The sequence below is a fragment of the Lynx canadensis genome, chromosome A1 (genome assembly GCF_007474595.2).
Source record: "Lynx canadensis isolate LIC74 chromosome A1, mLynCan4.pri.v2, whole genome shotgun sequence".
NCBI classification, from domain to species: Eukaryota; Metazoa; Chordata; class Mammalia; order Carnivora; family Felidae; genus Lynx; species Lynx canadensis.
Window position 1 is genome coordinate 228,759,692 of NC_044303.2, and position 18,661 is coordinate 228,778,352.

General features: G+C 40.6%; 1 protein-coding gene across 1 annotated transcript; it reads right to left on the reverse strand.

Moving 5' to 3' along the window:
- Window positions 1–4,025: 4,025 nt before the first annotated feature.
- On the reverse strand, window positions 4,026–18,186 carry LOC115524619 (cofilin-1-like). The gene is given in 3 exon segments (XM_032594184.1): window positions 4,026–4,190; window positions 17,444–17,917; window positions 17,920–18,186. Coding segments are annotated over 3 exon segments (795 nt in total). The 5' UTR covers window positions 18,076–18,186.
- Between the last annotated feature and the right edge of the window lie 475 nt (window positions 18,187–18,661).

Consider the following 18,661-nt stretch of genomic DNA (forward strand, 5'->3'; position numbering starts at 1 on the left):
AGGATCGGAAGCAGGCTCCAGGCTCTGAGCTGTCAGCACAGAGCCCGACGCGGGGCTTGAACCCACAGACCGGGAGATCATGACCTGAGCCGAAGTCAGACGCTCGACCAACTGAGCCACCCAGGCACCCCAAAGTATATCTTTTTAAGATTTCACTTCTTAAAGTAATCTCCGTGCCCTACCTGGAGCTTGAATTTATAACTACGAGATCAAGAGGTGCATGCTTCACTGACTGAGCCAGCCAGGTGCCACCCGCCCCAATTTTTGTATATCATATCTTCTATCAAATAGATACACTTTCATAATGTGACAATTTAGATTACCTTATGTGTATGAAATGATGTGGATAAAGAGATTGTGATGTATGCATACAATGGAATATTATTCAGCTATAAAAAACCAAATTACTGATTCATGCAACAGTATGAATGAATCTCCCAGACATTATTCTGGACAAAGAAACTGGACACAAAAGAGGGACAAGTGCATGATTCTGTTCCTATGATACATTTCTAGATCAGGGGCACCTGGGTGGCTCAGTAGGTTGAGGATCTAACTTGGGCTCAGGGTGTGATCTTGAGCCCCCGCATTGGGCGCTATGCTGACAACATAGAGCCTGCTTCGGACCCTCTGGCTCCCTCTCTCTCTGCCCCTTCCTCACTTGTGCTCACTCTTTCTCTCTCTCTCAAAAATAAACAAACATAAAAAAAAAAAAGAATTCTAGAACAGACAAAACAAATCTCTATTGATAAGTCAGATCAGTGGTTGAATGAGGTGTGGTGGTAGAGTGTTGACTGAATGTAAAGGAGTAGGACGGAAGTTTCTGGGGAGATCTTCTGTATCTTAAATGGGGCATTGGTTACATAGATGAATTCAGAATTCATCCACTTCCGCTTAAATATCTAAATATTTACACTCAAATATAGATTTTATTTTATGCAAATTATTCCACAACAAAGTCTACTTAAAAATTAGAAAGTGGTAGGGCACCTGTCTGGCTCGATCAGAGGAGTGTGCAACTCTTGACCTCAGGATTGTGAGTTTGGGCCCCATGTGTAGAGATTATTTTAAAAAATAAATAAACTTAAAAAAATTAGGAAATTGTAAAGCATAATGATTTATTATGGCCACCAAGCTACTTAATTTGTAATTGGTAATTTCTAAATTCTGTTAATGAGGCATTAAAAAGTAATTTACTTTAATAAAATAAATAAACCCACTTTAATAAAGAATTGTGCCTTTATTCAAAACAAAACAGAAAGACACATGGTGAATAGAGTGAGTCATTCTCACATATTTCCTGAAGGGGTAAAGAGATAAAAGGGAGTAAAGAGAATATTCAAAGAAACAATGATTAGAGAATTTTCCAGAACAGATGAAAGACATGAATCTAAAGAAAGCATAACATACGCCAAGAATGGATAAGTAAAAATGTTTATCTCCATTCATAGATAAAATAAAACTGACAAACACAGAAGAATGAGACCCCTGAGTGATAATAAGGAGATAGGCAAAGACTGATCAATGATTTCTCCAATCAAATCTCTCAAATGCTTCCTACATCCACTCAATTTTTCATTATTCTTGGTACTTTTACTTGAAAACCCGAGTAGTCAGATTTTCTCCAGTCCCTAAAAAAAAGTCACCTTTCAAAATGAAGCTAGCAAGAGGACTATGAAATTGTAAAGGGAGTTACCATGGGTCTGAAGGGCAGTTTGATATGCTATTTCAGTGAACATTGAAAGAAAATTCCTTGATTGGCAAAATTTCCCATAAAATCTTGCTTTTAGAAATGAGGATAGTAGAGGTTTTTGTTTTTGTTTTGTTTTTTTTTTTTGGCCTTCAGTATTTGGGCAAGCTCCCTATAAACTAGGAAACATGTTATAAAAATGAAATTGAAGTAAAAGACCACAAGTAGATTGGAAGCTGCTTAAAATAGAGTGGGGAGCCTTGCCATGGGTTAGTGGTGATGGAAATCGTTTACTCTGGACATCTGATTTTATTATTCTGTAATCATTTACATGACTATCTGCCTAAGACATGCATTCGTACATGTTCCTCTCTTACATCCAGACTTAAGGAATAATTTTGTTTTCTATAAATAGATAAGAAGGGTGAGGAGACAGAGATGAAGAAAAAGAGAGCAATAAATTCAGGCACAAAGTATCTTGCTTTACCCGTGCTGTGTCCATATCCTTGTCCTTATTTGTCCTGCCAATGACAGAGAGCCCAGAGACCACAGGTTCGGTTATTAAACACATTCCTTACTGATGACTCCAGGAAGGGATTGTGGTTATGTCTAATCTGGGAGAAATGTGGTAATTTCCATTCATGTGTTCAAAAGCTCTACTGAGGTGCTTGTCTACCAAGGTCATTTAGCATTCTAAAAGGGAGTCACTGGCTCCCTTTTCTCAAAAACAATTAAGCTTCAGGGCATTACCTGCCTTTGAACATATCGATCTTTCCATAAAAGTGCATGCAGATCATTTCTCTTCCCTGAAAATTGGATCATGTTCCTGGGCATGTGATGTGTACCCAAGGAAGAGGTTCTGAATCCTGTGTGAACAAGTTCACATAGACTCTATTCCATCACAGATCTCAAGTCAGTTTGATTTACTTCCTATTCAAGAATTCCACTTCCATAGCTCTGCAGTCGGTGGGGTCATTGTGAGAAATTTACATAAATATATTATCCCCCTGGTGTCAAGGAAGGAGTGAATAAACAGTAGGTTCTCTTAAGAACAAACCCTTGAAGAACTGTACTTGTCGTACTACTGTAGAAAGATCCTTAAATGTATTAGTACCTTGAACCAAATTTTGGAAAGCATCTTCTCACTGTTTTTCACCTTTTTGGTGTTTGGGTTGTTCAGTGACCAAATGCATTAGTGATTGTGACCAAATGTCTTCTTACGTGCATTAAGTGAGTATTTTTCAGTGTAATATTTTAATTCCTGTAATGATTTTCTTCACTGTATTTTTTGAGGGTTTTTTTTTTGTGGTTTCTTCTATTATGTGTGTGTGTGTGTGTGTGTGTATAACATACTTTACATAATTTTATGTATTTTAAAGAAACAAAGAGAAGGAAGGCAGTATATGCTTATAGTGTTTGTTATATTAACCTTCTTGTTTACCATTTCTGGTTCTCTTCATTTGTTCCTGGGGGTTAAAATTACCATCAAGTGTAATTTTCTTACTCCAATATAACTTTGCTCCCACCCACCTCCTTTGTAATATTATTGTCACAAATATTATATTTCTATGTGGTATGAGCCCAACAATACAATTATATACACATTATTTTATTATTTTATTTTATTTTGTTTTTTAAAGTTTATTTATTTATTTTTGAGAGAGAGAGAGCACGCAGGTGGAGCAGAGAGAGGGAGAGAGAATCCAAAGCAGGCTCTGTGCTGTCAGCACAGAGCCCCAACTTGGGACTCAATCCAAGGAACCGTGAGATCGTGACCTGAGCTGAAATCAACCGACTGAGCCACCCAGGGCCCCTTCTTAAGGAGTTTGAAAATGAGACCAAACTGAAGCATGCTCCCTGTCTCATCATAAGGGAAGGCAGATAGCCACAGCCCAGGGCAGGAAGAGTCCCATCGGTATAGAGCAAGAGGTCTCAAGAGTGTCAGGTGTTGGGTTTTGGACCCCTGCGGAGCTCCCACTACCAGCCCCCACCTCTGCCCATGACCTGACTTATAAGGAGAAGAGACCTATCCAAGGTCACAAGGTGGGTTTCTTTCTGCCCTTTGGAGTTAGACCAGATGCCAACATCCTTGGGGGAGGAGGGGTGGGGGCCCCTTCTAGTCCCACCCCAGTGCTTATTACAGGGACATTGTCCTTGAGGCTGACATCACCAGACCTGGAACCTTTTCTGAGGTGGTGGGAGTTCAGGACCAGAGAACCAAGGGTAGGGGGAGTGTCAGAGGGGGCCCAGGGACCAAGCTCAGTTTGGAGATGGTGACCTCCCAATCTACCTGATTCCCAGGGCCCACAAACGTGTGGGGAATGGCTGCTCAGCTTCAGAGGAGTTTATTGCTGGGACCCGGAGAGGAGCTGCTGGAATGGCTCCCCGAGGAGGTGACCAGTCTCCGGCCTCGGCCCGGCCAGGGCTGACACCGGTGTCTGTGGGTGGTGGCAGCACCGGGACGCAGGATGAGCACTGCTGCCTCCTGGAAGCTGGGTTGCTACAGGCAAGGGGAGCTGAGTGAGCAGCTGGGAAGGCCCGCCCTCCCTCCCCATGTGCCACAGGGGGGGCCTGCCAGTGCAACAGGGACAGCGCCACCCCCTGGACAGCCTGTGCACCCTCCCACATTATTTTAATTGCTTTCTAAATCAGTTAAGAGAAGAAAGGAGATGAAACATGCATTCACACTATCTTTAATTACCTAATTACCTTTACCTGTTTTGTGTGTGTATGCATGTGTGTGTTTGAATTCCCATCAGGCTTCACTTGCTTTCAGCCCAAGGCACTTCCTTTAGTATTTCTTGTAAGGTGGGTTGGCTAGCAACAGATTCTTTCAGTTTTTGTTTATCTAGGAGTGTCTTTCTTTTGTTTTCATTTTTGTAAGGTGGTGTTGCTGGTTTTACATATTTGGTTGACAGATTTTTTTTGTACAGTTCTTTGAATACATCCCCTTCTAGATTCCCTTGTTTTTCTAATAAGGAGTCGGTGGATAATCTTCTGGGGGTTTTCATACATGACAAGTTGTTTTCCAATCACTGTTTTTGAGATTTTTCTCTTTGCCTTCGACATTTTCTCTTTCAAAAAAAGTCTTCTCACATTTGTACATGATGTATCTAGGTGTGGATCTTGTTCTGTTTATCCTACTTAACATTGGTTGAACTTGGATGTGTACGTTATTCTTTTTTAGAGCAAATATGGGAAGTTTTCAGTCATTATTTCTTCAGAAGGTTTTTCTGCTTCTTTCTCTCTTGTCCCCTTCTGATTCTCCAATTATATGTATGTTGGTATCCCACATTTTTCTGAGGTTCTGCTCGTTTTCCATCATCTTTTTTGTTTCTCAGATTATATAATCTCTATTGATTTATCTTCAAATTCATAGATAATTTTCGTATGCCAGTTCAAAACTGCTGTAATAAATTTTTCATGTAAGTTATTGTACTTCTCGACTCCAGAATCTGCATTTGTTTCTTTTTTAAAAAATAATTTCTATTTTTTAAAGTTTATTTATTTTTGAGAGAGAGAGAGGGAGCACGCCAGAGGGGAGGGGTAGAGAGAGAGGAAGACAGAGAGAATCCTAAACAGGCTACATGCTGTCAGGGCAGAACCCAACTCAGGGCTCGGTCTCACAAACCCTGTGGGATAATGACCTGAGCCCAAATCAAGAGTTGGATGCTTAACCAACTAAGCCACCCAGGTGCCACCTATGATTTCTGTTTATTTTCTCTATTTGATCAGACATTATCATCATACCTCCCTTTACCTTTTTTTTTTTAGGATTTTATTTTTAAGTAATTGCTACACCCAACACGGGGTTTGAAATTATAACCCCAAGATCAACAGTTGTGTGCTCTACTGACTGAGCCAGTCGGGTGCCCCTCTTTACTTCTTTAACCACAGTTTTCTTTAGCTGTTCAAGGATATTTATAATGACTGTTTCAAAGTCTTTCTCTGTTATGTGTAACAGCTGGATCCAGGCAGTTTCTGTTGTCTGCTTTTTTTTTTTCCTTGCGTGTGGGTCACACTTTTTGCTTCTTTGCATGTCTCAAATTTCTTGTGGAAAACTGGAAATTTTAGTCAATGTCTATTAGCAACTCTGGACATTGACTTCCTCTGCCCCTAGGGCATGTTGCTATTTGTCCATTTATTTGCCTAATGTCGTGGCTGGACCTTTTTTTAGGGAAGTCTACTTTCCCTGCAGTGTGAGGATGGTACTAGTTTTATCAGAGTTCCATTTTTTTAAGTTTACTTATTTATTTTTGAGGGGCTTAGGAGGAGAGAGAGGGAGAAGAGAGAAAGAATCCCGAGCAGGCTCCATGCTGTCAGTGCAGAGCCTGACTTGGGGCCCAAACTCACGAACCGAACCATGAAATCATGACCTGAGCCGAAATCGAGAATCTGCGCCTCATCGCTTAACCAACTGAGCCACCCAGGCACCCCCATTAGAGTTCCCTTTGCCTTTCATTTTCCCTAATCTCAGTTGAGCTGTCTGCCCCTATTGGTATCACACCCAGATGTTAGGTTCTACTAATTGCCAGACTGATTACTGTATCTTTTTTTTTTTTTTTTTTTTTTGACAATGCCTTGGGGGTCTGAACTGCTTTACAGGCTGATCCAACTAAATTCAGTCCTCTTTCCAGGGGAGGTTTTTGAGGCCAGTCTTGGAAGTCTGTTCGAACCCCAGGAATGCTCTATTAATTGTATCTTTCTCTGGTTTTCCCTGGGAAACTAGATGGCCTATGGTTTAGCTTTGAGAATGTCCTTAGTTTTACTTCCCCACATTCTGTTTCAAATAAAGTCAGTTCTTTTTGGGGAGAACTTCTGTTTTATAGCCTGCCTCTGCTCCTCAGCAAAATCTGAGCTGTGGCTCCAGAGCCGAAGGCAGGGACAACGGCGTGCTTCTCTGTGAGTGACACCTGTTTTAGGAGTAGGGTGCTGGGTGGGGGCAGGGGCCCCTGATCTTCACAGTTTGCCTTTCTTGGTGTGGATGCTCTGACCCATGAATGAACTGAGATGATGGCAATCAGAGCTCCTATGGTCTCAGTCTGTCACACCTGACGTAGATCCTTTGCCCTATGAGTGAGGCTTGATGGAAGAAGAAAGCCTCTGACCTCTCAGCCATACTTGCTTGGAACTCAGCCTCTGTGATACAGACCTGGGGCTGGTATGAGAAATGCCTGTGGCATGTCCCTCCCCAGGAGACACCATAGCCATCCATTGGGAGCTCAGGGGAGACAGCCTCATTTTCTTGGCCACACCCACTTGTGCTAAACTGGATGGGTGGATGGGGGGAGCAGATTCTAGCTTAAGTCCCCTACATTTATGCTATTCTCACTAAAATTTACTATATTTTCCTGATACATGTTTCCTCATTTCCTTAGTACATGTCCTTAGGACAATTTCTTGAAACTTAATTTTTTTAAATTATTTTTTTAATGTTTATTTATTCTTGGGGGAGGGGGTAGAGAGACAGAGAGACAGAGAGACACAGAATCCAAAGAAGCAGGCTCCAGGCTCTGAGCTGTCAGCACAGAACCCGATGAGGGGCTCGAACTCACCAACTGTGAGATCACGGCCTGAGCCAAAGTCGGATGCTTAACTGACTGAGCCACCCAGGCGTCTCAATTTCTTGACACTTTAAGTGGTTTTATTTCTCAAAAAATTTTTTTGCCATTTATGGTTGTTGCACTGACAGGTGGGTACATGGAGTTCACTTCGCTATTCTGGAAGTAGTTTACCCAATTGCCTTCTTAGCGTAAAATTTGAAGATTGAGAAAACAACAGTTACATCTGCCTCTGTGGCATTAGTTCTATCACAAAATAATATTTGAGACTGTCTCAGTATTTCATAGCCAAATTTTGCATTGATTTAGGTCCAATCATATTGCTTACAGCACTTATATACATAAAGATATAAAGAATTAAATCACAGTTGTGAGACAAGTGTAAATCCCAGGCTTACAGATTTATAAAGAGATTCCATGATGGCATCAGCAGTTGTAGATATTTTCACAAATTTCCTGGTTTCTGTTAAGATAAACAATTTAAAGAGAAAGGGTAAGTTTTTCAGGATTATTAAGGTGTCTGCTTTTCTATCATGATTTATTTATTACTCACTTCTTTTTTTTTTAAGATTTTATTTATTTATTTTTAATGTAATCTCCACTCCCAATGTGGGGCTCAAACTCACAACCCTGAGATCAAGAGTCACCTGCTTTACCGACTGAGCCAGCCAGGCGTCTCTCTTGTTCACTTCTAAAATAATTTCTAAAACTTGATTAAATGGTGAATAATAAGATGTTGTTTCAATTTTCATAAAGAATTAGATGCAACCAATTAAGAGCTGACTTCTGGTTGTTAGTTTGCCCAAGCTAACCAAGTTATAAAATATTAACATATCTGGAAGCTCAGCTGCTTGCTTCTGTATGAAAATGAGCCTGTGATCATAGAAGTTTTCATGTAAGAATTAAGAAACAGAGAATGTAGAATTTTATGAACACTCCAGTCCAGGCCCTAGAGGATGCCGGTAGGAAATTTTGACAAGTGATCCTTAGGAACACCTTGGCTTCCTAACAAAGGCTGACCAATACTCTGATCCATTTCATGTGTAAAAGGTCATTTCTCCCATTGAGCAAGATCCTCTCTTCTTTTGCTTTTCACTGACCAATAGTAGGCCTGTCTTCTGAAAAAATCTAGATCGGTTTTATTGCATTGTCTAAAGAAGAATATTGATGTAGATCTGAAATGCAATTTTGCGAAAATTCACAAATAAGCCCACTTAAGAGAAAACTATCGATTAGAAGCTTGCAGCCACAATTCACAGCATATCTGACAGAATGTGGTTTAAACAATGGGGCCTGATTAACAAGTGTTATGAAAACTCTGGAGATAAGTTGTTCCAGAAATGGTTAATCTAGCAGCTTCAAGACAGCTTCTCTTTTTCATGATTAGGCCTCCACATGCATCACTTCCTTACTAACTAAAATCAAAAAGCAGAGAATGGAAGGATCTTTTCATCCAGAACTTTTTATCCCACTAAGACTCTCAGCAGGGGTGCCTGCGTGGCTCAGTTGGTTGAGCATCAGACTCTTGATTTTGGCTCAGATCATGATCCCAGGGTCGTGGGATCAAGCCCCACATCAGGCTTCCTGCTGAGAGTGGAGCCTGCTTAAGATTCTCTCTCTTTCCCTCTCTCTCTCCCTCTGCTCCTGTCCCCTGCTCATGCTCTTTCTAAAAAAAAAAAGAAAAAAAAAGACTCAGCAGAAGATTCCCATTTTGTGTCAACAGCCAGGGCTGGGTCACCTTGAACCAATCACTGTCCCAGGTAAATAAGGATCCTGTGATTGACTAGGAGTTATGTCAATCAATACTACTTACCTGGGGTCAGGGCAAACTGTTGCCTCCGACTTGGACCAAATTGGGATTCTACTCTCGGAAACAAGAATGGTTGTTGGGTAGTCAACTCACAGTTTCTACAAAAATATCTTAGCCCAAACTTGAAAATTAAATCCTATGATAGAGTGATATGTTTTTTTTTCTCTAATATATCCTATGCGAAAGTGTGTTTTTATAAGATTTGAGATATATTTCATACACCATAAAATTCACCCATTTCAAGTATACAGTGGTTTTTAGTATATTCACAGCTGTGCAACCATCTTGACTTAATTTTAGAACATTTTCATCACCCTAAAAAGAAACCCTATGCATATTAGCAGTAATTCTCCACTCCTTCCCTCCTTCCTTAGCCCTGGGCGTCTACTACCTCCTTTCTGTCTTTTTGGATTTGTCAACTTTGGACATTTCACATAAATGGAATCATATAATTTGTGATCATTTGTGACAGACTTCTTTCACTTAGCATAATGTTTTCAAGGTCCGTTCATATTGTAACATGTGTCAGTACTTCCTTATTTTTTTATTGCCAAACAACATTCCATTTTAAGCAAGCTTACTTTTTTTTTTTTTTTTTTTTAGTAATCTTTAAACCTAACATGAGGCTAGAACTCACAAACCCAAGATCAAGAGTCACATGCTCTACCGACTGAGCCAGCCAGGTGCTCCCAAACTTATATTTTTTATCCATTCATCAGTAGATGGGCATTTACAACCACCTTTTGTCTGTTATGAATAATTCTGGTATAAGCATTTGTGAGGACACTTTTGTGTGAACATGTTTTCAATTCCCTTGGATATATACTTAGGAATGAAATTGCTGAATCATATGGTAACTCTATGTTTAGCATTTTGAGGGATCGCCAAACTATTTTGCAAGGCAGCTGCACAATTTTACATTCTTACCAGCAACGAATGAGGGTTCCAGTGTTTCCACATATTCATGAACACTTGTTATTGTCATCTTTTTTCATTTTAGTCATCCCAGTGGGTGTGACATGGTATATCATCGTGGTTTGTTTGCATTTCCCTTGTATCTAATGACATGGAGCATCTTTTCATGTACCTGTTGGCCATTTGTATATTCTTTGTGGAGGAATGTCTATTCAAATCTTTGCCCATTTTTAAATTGGCTTATATGTCTTTTTGTTGTTAATTTGTGAGAGTTCTTTGTGTATTCTGGATACAATCCCTTGTTAGCTACATGATTTACACATATTTTCTCCCATTCTGTAGGTTGTCTTTTCACTTTCCTGATCGTGACCATTGAGGCACAAAAAGTTTTAATTTCGATGTAGTCCAATGTGTTTATTTTTCCTTTGTGTACTTTGGGTTGGTATTTAAGAAATCATGTGTAATCCCAGGTCACAAAGATTTACTTCTGTATCGCCTGTTAGGAATTTCATAGTTTGAGCTCTCACATTTAGGTCGTGATTAATTTTGATTTAATTTTTGTGTGTAGTGCGAGATGGGGTACGACTTAATTTTTTTTTTTTTCATGTGAATATCCAGTTGTCTCCGAACCATTTGTTAAATAAATCATGATTCTCCTGTTGAATTGTCTTGGAATCTTTGATGAAAACCACTTGAACATAAATGTAAGGCTTTATTACTGGACTTCATCTCTATTCCATTGATTCATAAGCCAACCCTCTTGCCACCACCACGGCGGCTTCATGACTGTAGCTTTGTTGAGAGCTTTCAACAGTTTGTGTGTCCTCCAACTTCGTTCTTCTTTTTCAGAATTGTCTGTCTATTCAAGGTCCCTTGCATTTCCACATGAATTTTATGATCAGTTTATCAATTTCTGGAAAAAAAATCCTCCTGGGATGTTGACAAGGATCGCATTGAATCTGTAGGTCGATTTGGGAAGTATTGCTGTCTTAACTATATTAAGTCTGCTTGATTCATGAACATAGGATGACTTTCCATTATTTAGGTCTTTTACAATTTATCGCAGCAACTTTCTGTAGTTTTCAGAATATAAATTTTGCATGTCATTTGTTAAATTTATTCCCAAGTATTCTATTTTTTATGCTGTGGTAAATAGAACTGTTTTCTTTATTGGGGTTGTCCCTTGCTGGTATAGAAAAATACAGTTGATTTTTGTGTATTGATTTTGTATCCTGACACTTTGCCGAACTTGTTTATTAGTTCTAATCATTTTTTAGTGGATTCTGCTGGATTTTGTACATACAGGATCATGTCATCTGCAAATAGACATTGTTTTACTTTTTCCTTTCCAGTCTGGATGCCTTTTCTTTTTCTTGCCTAAGTGCTCTGGCTAGGACCTCTAGTTGAATGGAATACAAATGGTGAGGTCGGAGATCTTTGTCTCATTCTTGGTCTTAAGGGAAAAGCTTCCAGTATGTTTCCAATAAATATGATGCTAGCTGTGGGGTTTTCACAGATTCCCTTTTTGAGCTGGAGGAATTTCCCTTCTACTGTTTTCTAGTTTGGTTGCCAAAGTACTATTTAACTACCTTTTATAAAGTAAAGAAGTAAAATCAGTGTCCATTTTCAAAAATTTCCCTTCTTCCCTTACCCTCTCCCATTTTTCATTTACTCAGAAAATGCTTGATGGGCCTATCTTCAATAAAAGAGTAGTTTTGAGAAATTACTCAAGAAACCAGTTGTCTAATATCATCTTTCCCTCCCCTCTTCAGGCACCAGAATTTCTCTCTCCTTTCCCTTCTTCCTCGGGATGAGTTAGTAATAATGTACCTACTGTAGAGCTAGAAGAGGTATCATTGACTGAAGGAGATTGGCTTAAAAAAACCTTTGTCTAACTGATATAGGAAAGACAGTTTCCAGTTAAGGAATTTCGGGCATCAGTCACGATCACTTAGGCTGCCACCTGCTCCGGTCGAAGAAAATAAACGGATACTTGATACGAAGTCATATTTAGCAAAATGGTAATACAGAAGCTCTTTCAGAGTTGCAGACAGTAATTCAGCCACTTCAATCTGACATTCCATTTCCGATCTGTTTATGTCAACTAGTTTTTGAAACCAACCTCTTGAACTCTGAGTTGGGGTGATGTTCGGTCTGGTAACTAAATAAACAGCAGCATGAACGAGGTGGGCAAGGCATGTGTGGTGCCTCAGAGAGGTGCTTTATTTGTTGATGTCCAGCCTTCTTTCAAAAGGATTAATGCCACCTAAATTCAGTGATGAGGAAATTGGGAGGTTGGGAAATGAGAGCGTTAAAGACAGACTGTAGGTCTGTTTGGGGTGCGAACCCTGCCTGGGCTCCTGGAAGAGGTCGCCTCTCCCAGAATTAGCTTCTGCTACTCTGCTAGCCAGGGGATGTGGAAGGCGATAGCATCCCCTCAACTGGCCCAGATGAGGGAGGATGTTTGAACCTCTGGGTAACAGGGACATTGGCTGCTCTCCGAAGTCCCACACATTGCCCCAGAGCCCTCAGGAGCAAAGATGGGAAGTAGAAGGCCTACACAGCCCATCCTCCAACCCTGTGCTCCTCCCTCACCCCAGGCATCTATCGGTATCTTGGGCTACAGATACAGATAAAACACTTCCAAGCCACTGCCTGCTAGAGCAAAGAGTGTGAGGGGATTCTAGGGGGAAAAGCTGTGGAATCACGCTTTCCAAATGTGTGTTTGGGAGGTTAAGTGGACGAGATGTGGAGTAAGAGTGCTCAGTTCAGATCCTGGCTCTATCACGTAAGCCTGCTGCCTGCATAGACTAAGTGCTCAGAAAACAGTGCCTGTTCTTAGAATTGAGGTGGCCTCTTTAAAGAAGTGGAGTGGAATGTCTCACCACTTTTACATCCTAACTTGAAAGGAAAATAAACCTTAAAAATGTTAAGGAGAGAGGGGTGTCTGGGTGGCTAAGTTGGTTGAGCGTCCAACTCTTGATTTTGGCTCAGGTCATGATCACAGTTCGTGGTTCGAGCTCCCAGTCAGGCTCTGCACTGACAGTGCGAGGCCTGCTTGACATTCTCTCTCTTACTCTCTCTCTCTCTCTCTGCCCCTACCCCACTCGTTCTCTCTCTCTCTCTCAAAAATAAATAAAATTAAAAATTAAAAAAAAAAGAAAGAACGAGAATCAATGGAACACCCTGCCTCTTCGAGCTTCCTCAAGCCTTTCCATGAGCAATGGTTTTGTTTCAGTCTTTCAAGCAGCACGGTCCTTTTACCAGCAAAAATGGCCGAAGAACAAATATTTTTCACGAGAGTATGAGGAGACTATGCCATCTACCACTAAAAGGAAAGGACATCTATTTAGTCACTTCCTGAAACTCGATTCTTGTGACATTAGCTCACATTTCGAATTGACTTTTTCATGTCAGTGGGAGACTTCTTTGCACTCCGTTCTTTTACAGAGTTTGTTCTATTCCACATCCCCTTTGCTTCTCTCGTTAATGAGAATATGAAACAAAAAAGAGCATCTTTCAGCTTTGTAGACAATACCACCACAGCTATCTTAAACTCTGGTTTCTCAAATAAGCTGCCTTTTTTTTTTTTTTAATAACAGGAAGGAAAAAAAATCCGTCTTTTGTATCAGAAAATAAGGTTGTGTTTTAGGGAGTTTATTAGGGGTTCTGGAGGAGACAAACTCCGGTTCTCATAGTATTATATTTCCCGTCCCACACATGTATGTGATAGCCTATGACTGAGCATTAACTTGCCATTTCCCCCTTTTTTGCTTTTTCCTCTCTCCTTTCCCTCCCCCCTTCCTCTCCATCTCATTTGAATGGAGGCTGACAGCACTGTCCCAGAAGAATTAGCAGCGGCTATTTCTTTTACCAGAAATTATGACTCTGCCTACCTCAAAGTCAATCTGCTGGAAGACGCGGGCACTGTTCATAACTGAATGACAGTCACAACGCGACTCTTGTGCTACCCTTCCAGAGACATGTTACATGGTTCGGTCTTGAGGTAAAGATGTAATTAAAAAAAGAGAAAAAAGAAAAATCACCTTTGCTAAAAAAAAAAAAAAAATTCCTTTTTTACTGTAAGAGAATATGTTTTCAATATTTTGGTAAATATGTAGGAATATTTTTAGTAATTGAGGAAAACTAACAAACCCAACATATCTTTAAGTTTAAGTGGGAAATTTGCTTTGGATCTGAAATTTAAGAACAGGTGTAATTTTGCAGTTTGGGTTTGAAGAAAGACTAAAACCAGAGGATCAAAACATCCGAAAAATCTATTCTCTGGTGTTTTAGGACACAGATGAGTAAAAATTCCTGCTAGAAAATTCACTCCAGTTTTTACAGAATTGATTTTTCCATCTGGCATTAGAGACTGGTGATTATTCAAACAATGCTTCCACTGCATAGCACTTGAAATCTATGTTTATTGAATATTTCTGATGGTTATTAATGTTGAAAAATGGTAGTACCATTTAACCAAGCTGGTAAACAGGAAGGTTAATTAAATATGACATAATTTTCAATTAGGAAAAACAGAAAACACATTTGCAGTTTTTGCTATAATCATTTTTTATTTTATGATCCAGAAAGTATCTTAGGTGTTCTCAGGGTCATGAATTATCATTATGAATAGCAAGCCTATTCCTATTTGGAAATGCTCCTTAATTTTTTTTAATGTTTATTTATTTTTGAGAGAGAGAGAGAAAGAGAGAGAGAGAGAGAGAGAGTGAGCGGGGGAAGGGCAGAGAGAGAGAGAGGGAGACACAGAATCCAAAGCAGGCTCTGGGTTCTGAGCTGTCAGCACAGATCCCAACGCGGGGCTGGAACTCACAAACCGTGAGATCATGACCTGAGCCGAAGTTGGAAGCTTAACCAACTGAGCCACCCGGGCGCCCCTGGAAATGCTCTTTAAATAGGAACGGTATGAGGCACCACAGCAACTTGGTTCAGTGTCTTGGCTCCAACTTTTATTATATGTGTGATGTCAGATACATTTGCTGTGCCAGTTACCTGTGGCCACCCTGGTGTTCTGTGACAAATGACCCTAAGACCCAGTGACATCCAATTACATACATCCATGGGTTTGCTTAGTGTTGGTTGATCTGGTCTGGCTCAGCTGGGCCTGTCGTCAATCTGTGAATTAGTTTCAGGCCCACTTCACATATGTCTCATCCTCCCTGGGCCTACCCAAGACATATTTTTCTCATAGTGATGGCAGAATCCCAGAAGTGCAAGCCCAACCATGCAATCCCATTTTAAATTTCTCCTTGTGTCTTATCTGTGAACATCCCTTTTCCCAGAATAATCCCCATGGTGCTAGCCCAACAAATATAGGATGGGGAAAATATAATTTGCTCACAGAGGTTGTGTGTGTATGTGTGAATATTCACTAAGTCGCGAGTAGGCATCTAATCTAACATATTATTTCAGCTTCCTAAATCTCTATTTTCCTCATCAGTAAAATTGGGACAATAAATTGAGTAATGGCCTTGGTATTCAGACATGAGGCATTGTAATGTAGAGTACAGAGAGCAGAGGGGATGCCCACTAGGATTTCCTGAGATGCAGCTGTTGTCATCCTTAAAAGGAATATTGTAGACTCATGGAATAACACAACAGGAAGAGATGCTCAAGCACCATTTAATAATTCCAAATGTGCAGAAGAGTGGCAAAAATGGTACAAAGAACTTGCCCTTCACCCAGATTCACTAGTTGTTAACATTTTGCCACATTTGCTTTTCCCGAACCATTTGAGAGTTAGTTGTAGACAACATAGTCTTTTATCCGTAAATGCTCCCCGTGCTATTTCCTCAGAACAAGAACAGTCTGTTACATAGCCACAGTACAAATATCAAATTCAGAAAATTTAACAATGATTCACTATCATTATCTACTATATAGTCCATATTCAAATCTCACCAATTGTTTCAGTAATTTTATGGCAATCCCTTTCTCCCCATCCCCTCTTCTCCAATTCAGAACCTACTCCAAAATCACACAAGGCATTTAGTCTTCATAGTTTTCGTACTCACCTTTAATCTGAAAGAGTTATTCAACCTCTCTATCTCTTATGTCATTGCTTTTCAAAGACTGTAGGTCAATTAGTTGGTGGACTGTCCCTTGTTTGTTTGTTTTTTCTTTCTTTCTTTCTGATGTTTTCTCATGATTACATTAGGTTATGCATTTGGGGCAAGATACTTCATCAGTGCTATCGTGTTCCTCCCAGTGCATCACATCGGGAGACCCATGATGTCTGCTTGTTCCAAAATTGGTGATGTTAACATTGATCCTTTGATTAAGGTGGTGTCTGTCACTAGATTTCACTAGAAATCACTCTTTTCCCTTTGTAGTTTATAAATGTGTTGTAAAATGCTTTGGGACAATGTAGATACCCTATTGTTCCTCATGTATTCACCATACTTTTTGCAGCCATTGATAATTCTTCCCTGAATCAGTCATTACTATAAAGGTTCAGAAAGGTTGATTTTCCAACTCCATTGTCTTTTCTACATTTATTAGTTGGCATTCTTCTCTGAAGAATCACTTTCCTTTCATCCCTATTTATTTTAGCAGTATGGACTTGTGGATTTTTATTCAATTCCATGATTTATAGGACACAATACATAATTTTTATTATACTTGATGTTCAAACCGTCCATATTTGGCCAGTTAGGAGCCCCTTCAAACTGGCTGCCATGTCTTTTTGATTACATCCTTACCTTTTGGCATAACAGTCGTTCCGGGGCTCATGTTGTACTTTTTTTTTTGCTCCAGTCCTGGAATTAGCCATTTCTCCAAGGAACCCTAGTTTAATATGTTCTTTTGCCTTCAGGCTGAGTCATATTAATTTAGATGAAAACTCAGACCATAAGCTCAATAATGCAGGTTTAATAACACGATCATGAGCACTCTGAGGAGCTGTATACTCAAACACATTTTACTGACTTTTACATAATAACTCCTAGCTGATGATACTATAAAATATCAGAATTTGGCAAATTGACTAATGCACAAAAATGGCATTACTCATTAATGGGCCACATCAAGTACGTGTGTGTGTGTGTGTGTGTGTGTGTGTGTGTGTGTTTAACTGAAGGTCGATTACTGGTCCTGCTTCCATAAGTAGTTGTGACCAGGGACAGAGAAGAGGGGAACCAGACGTCGCAAGGAGAGGTCATTTCCACAACATTCCATTTATACACAGAACTAAATAGACAAGTGCAGAGTCACTACTGCCGTTAGAAGTTGGCAGAGTGGGAAAAGGAAGGAGCAGGTTGGGAATTGGGGTGTCATCAAAAAAATACAGGATCCCCCCAAACTGGGGTGGCTGGGGAGAACTTGGTCCTGTTTCAACACAAGTGGAATCACATCTAAAGCAGTTTGGGGAGGTCAGAACCATCAGGGATAGAAGGGGGGGAGGAAGGTCCAGGGGGTGAGGGGGCTGTTTGTGGGTAAAGAGATTACCCTCCCCCTGCTGGGATCCGACACCCCCTCCAGTCTGGCAGGAAGGGTGCAGCCTGCAACCTCCGTTGGTGGGTCTGGGGCTGCCAGATACTCCAGGCAGGGGGCTGCAGGGGGCTCCAGGGGGCTCGCATAAGGCTTGCCCTCCAAGGAGATGACAACACTGGCTCCCAGCTTCTCTGACAGGGTGCAGCTGTTCTTGACCTCCTCATACAACAAGTTTGCTTGTAATTCATGCTTGATGTCCATCAGCTTCTTCTTGATGGCGTCCTTGGAGCTGACTGAGATCATTTTGCTCTTAAGTAGTGCAGGCTCCAGTGCACAGAAGATAAACACTGGGTCCTCCTTCTTGCTGTTCTTGGTCTCACGGGTTGTGTCATAGAGGGCATAGTGGCAGTAGTTGTGTGGCAGCATCTTGACAAAGGTGGCATCACGGTCATCCGTCGTCTGGCCCACATCGTCTGGCAAGGCTCTCCTTGCCCTCCTCCGGGGATGATGTTCTTCTTGTCCTTGCTAAGGCAGAAGCCTACCGCCTTCTTGTGCTTCCTCACCTCCTCTGGTGTGGAGGACTTACACACTTCCACGTCACTGGACACTTTGATGACGCCATCAGAGACCGCCACCCCGGAGGCCATGTTTCCGGAAGTGAAAGGGAGATTGCAAAGAGAGTCAGAAGAGATGAGGGTACCTGCCGCTGCTGTCCATTCAACTGCCACATCAAGTACATTTCAACATCATCCATTATAACAAAAGATGTGACCCACCGCTCCCACATGAAACAAGATAGATACATGCTATCGTATAACAGACATTGACTTCTGGAAAGTTTGTTTTTTCAGAAAGAAAACTGTAAATAAATGTGTTTGCCATTATCTGTGTATATTAAAGAGATTCCAAAGTCCCTGTCAATGATCTCTCTCTCTTTTTCAAAGTTGGTTAATTTTTTCAAAGTTTATTTATTTATTTAGAGAGAGATATGGAATCCCAAGCAGGCTCTGTACTGAGCTACCTAGGCACCCTGAGTTTGTTTATTTGTTTATTTGTTTATTTATTTATTTAAGTAATCTGTACACCCAACATAGGACTCAACTCATGACCCGACCTCAAAAGTTGCATGCTTTTTTGACTGAGCCAACCAGGTGCCCCTATTTATCTCTTAGAAAAAGAAAAAAATCACAGTCAAGGGGCTCTTGGGCGGCTCAGTTGGTTAAACATTGGACT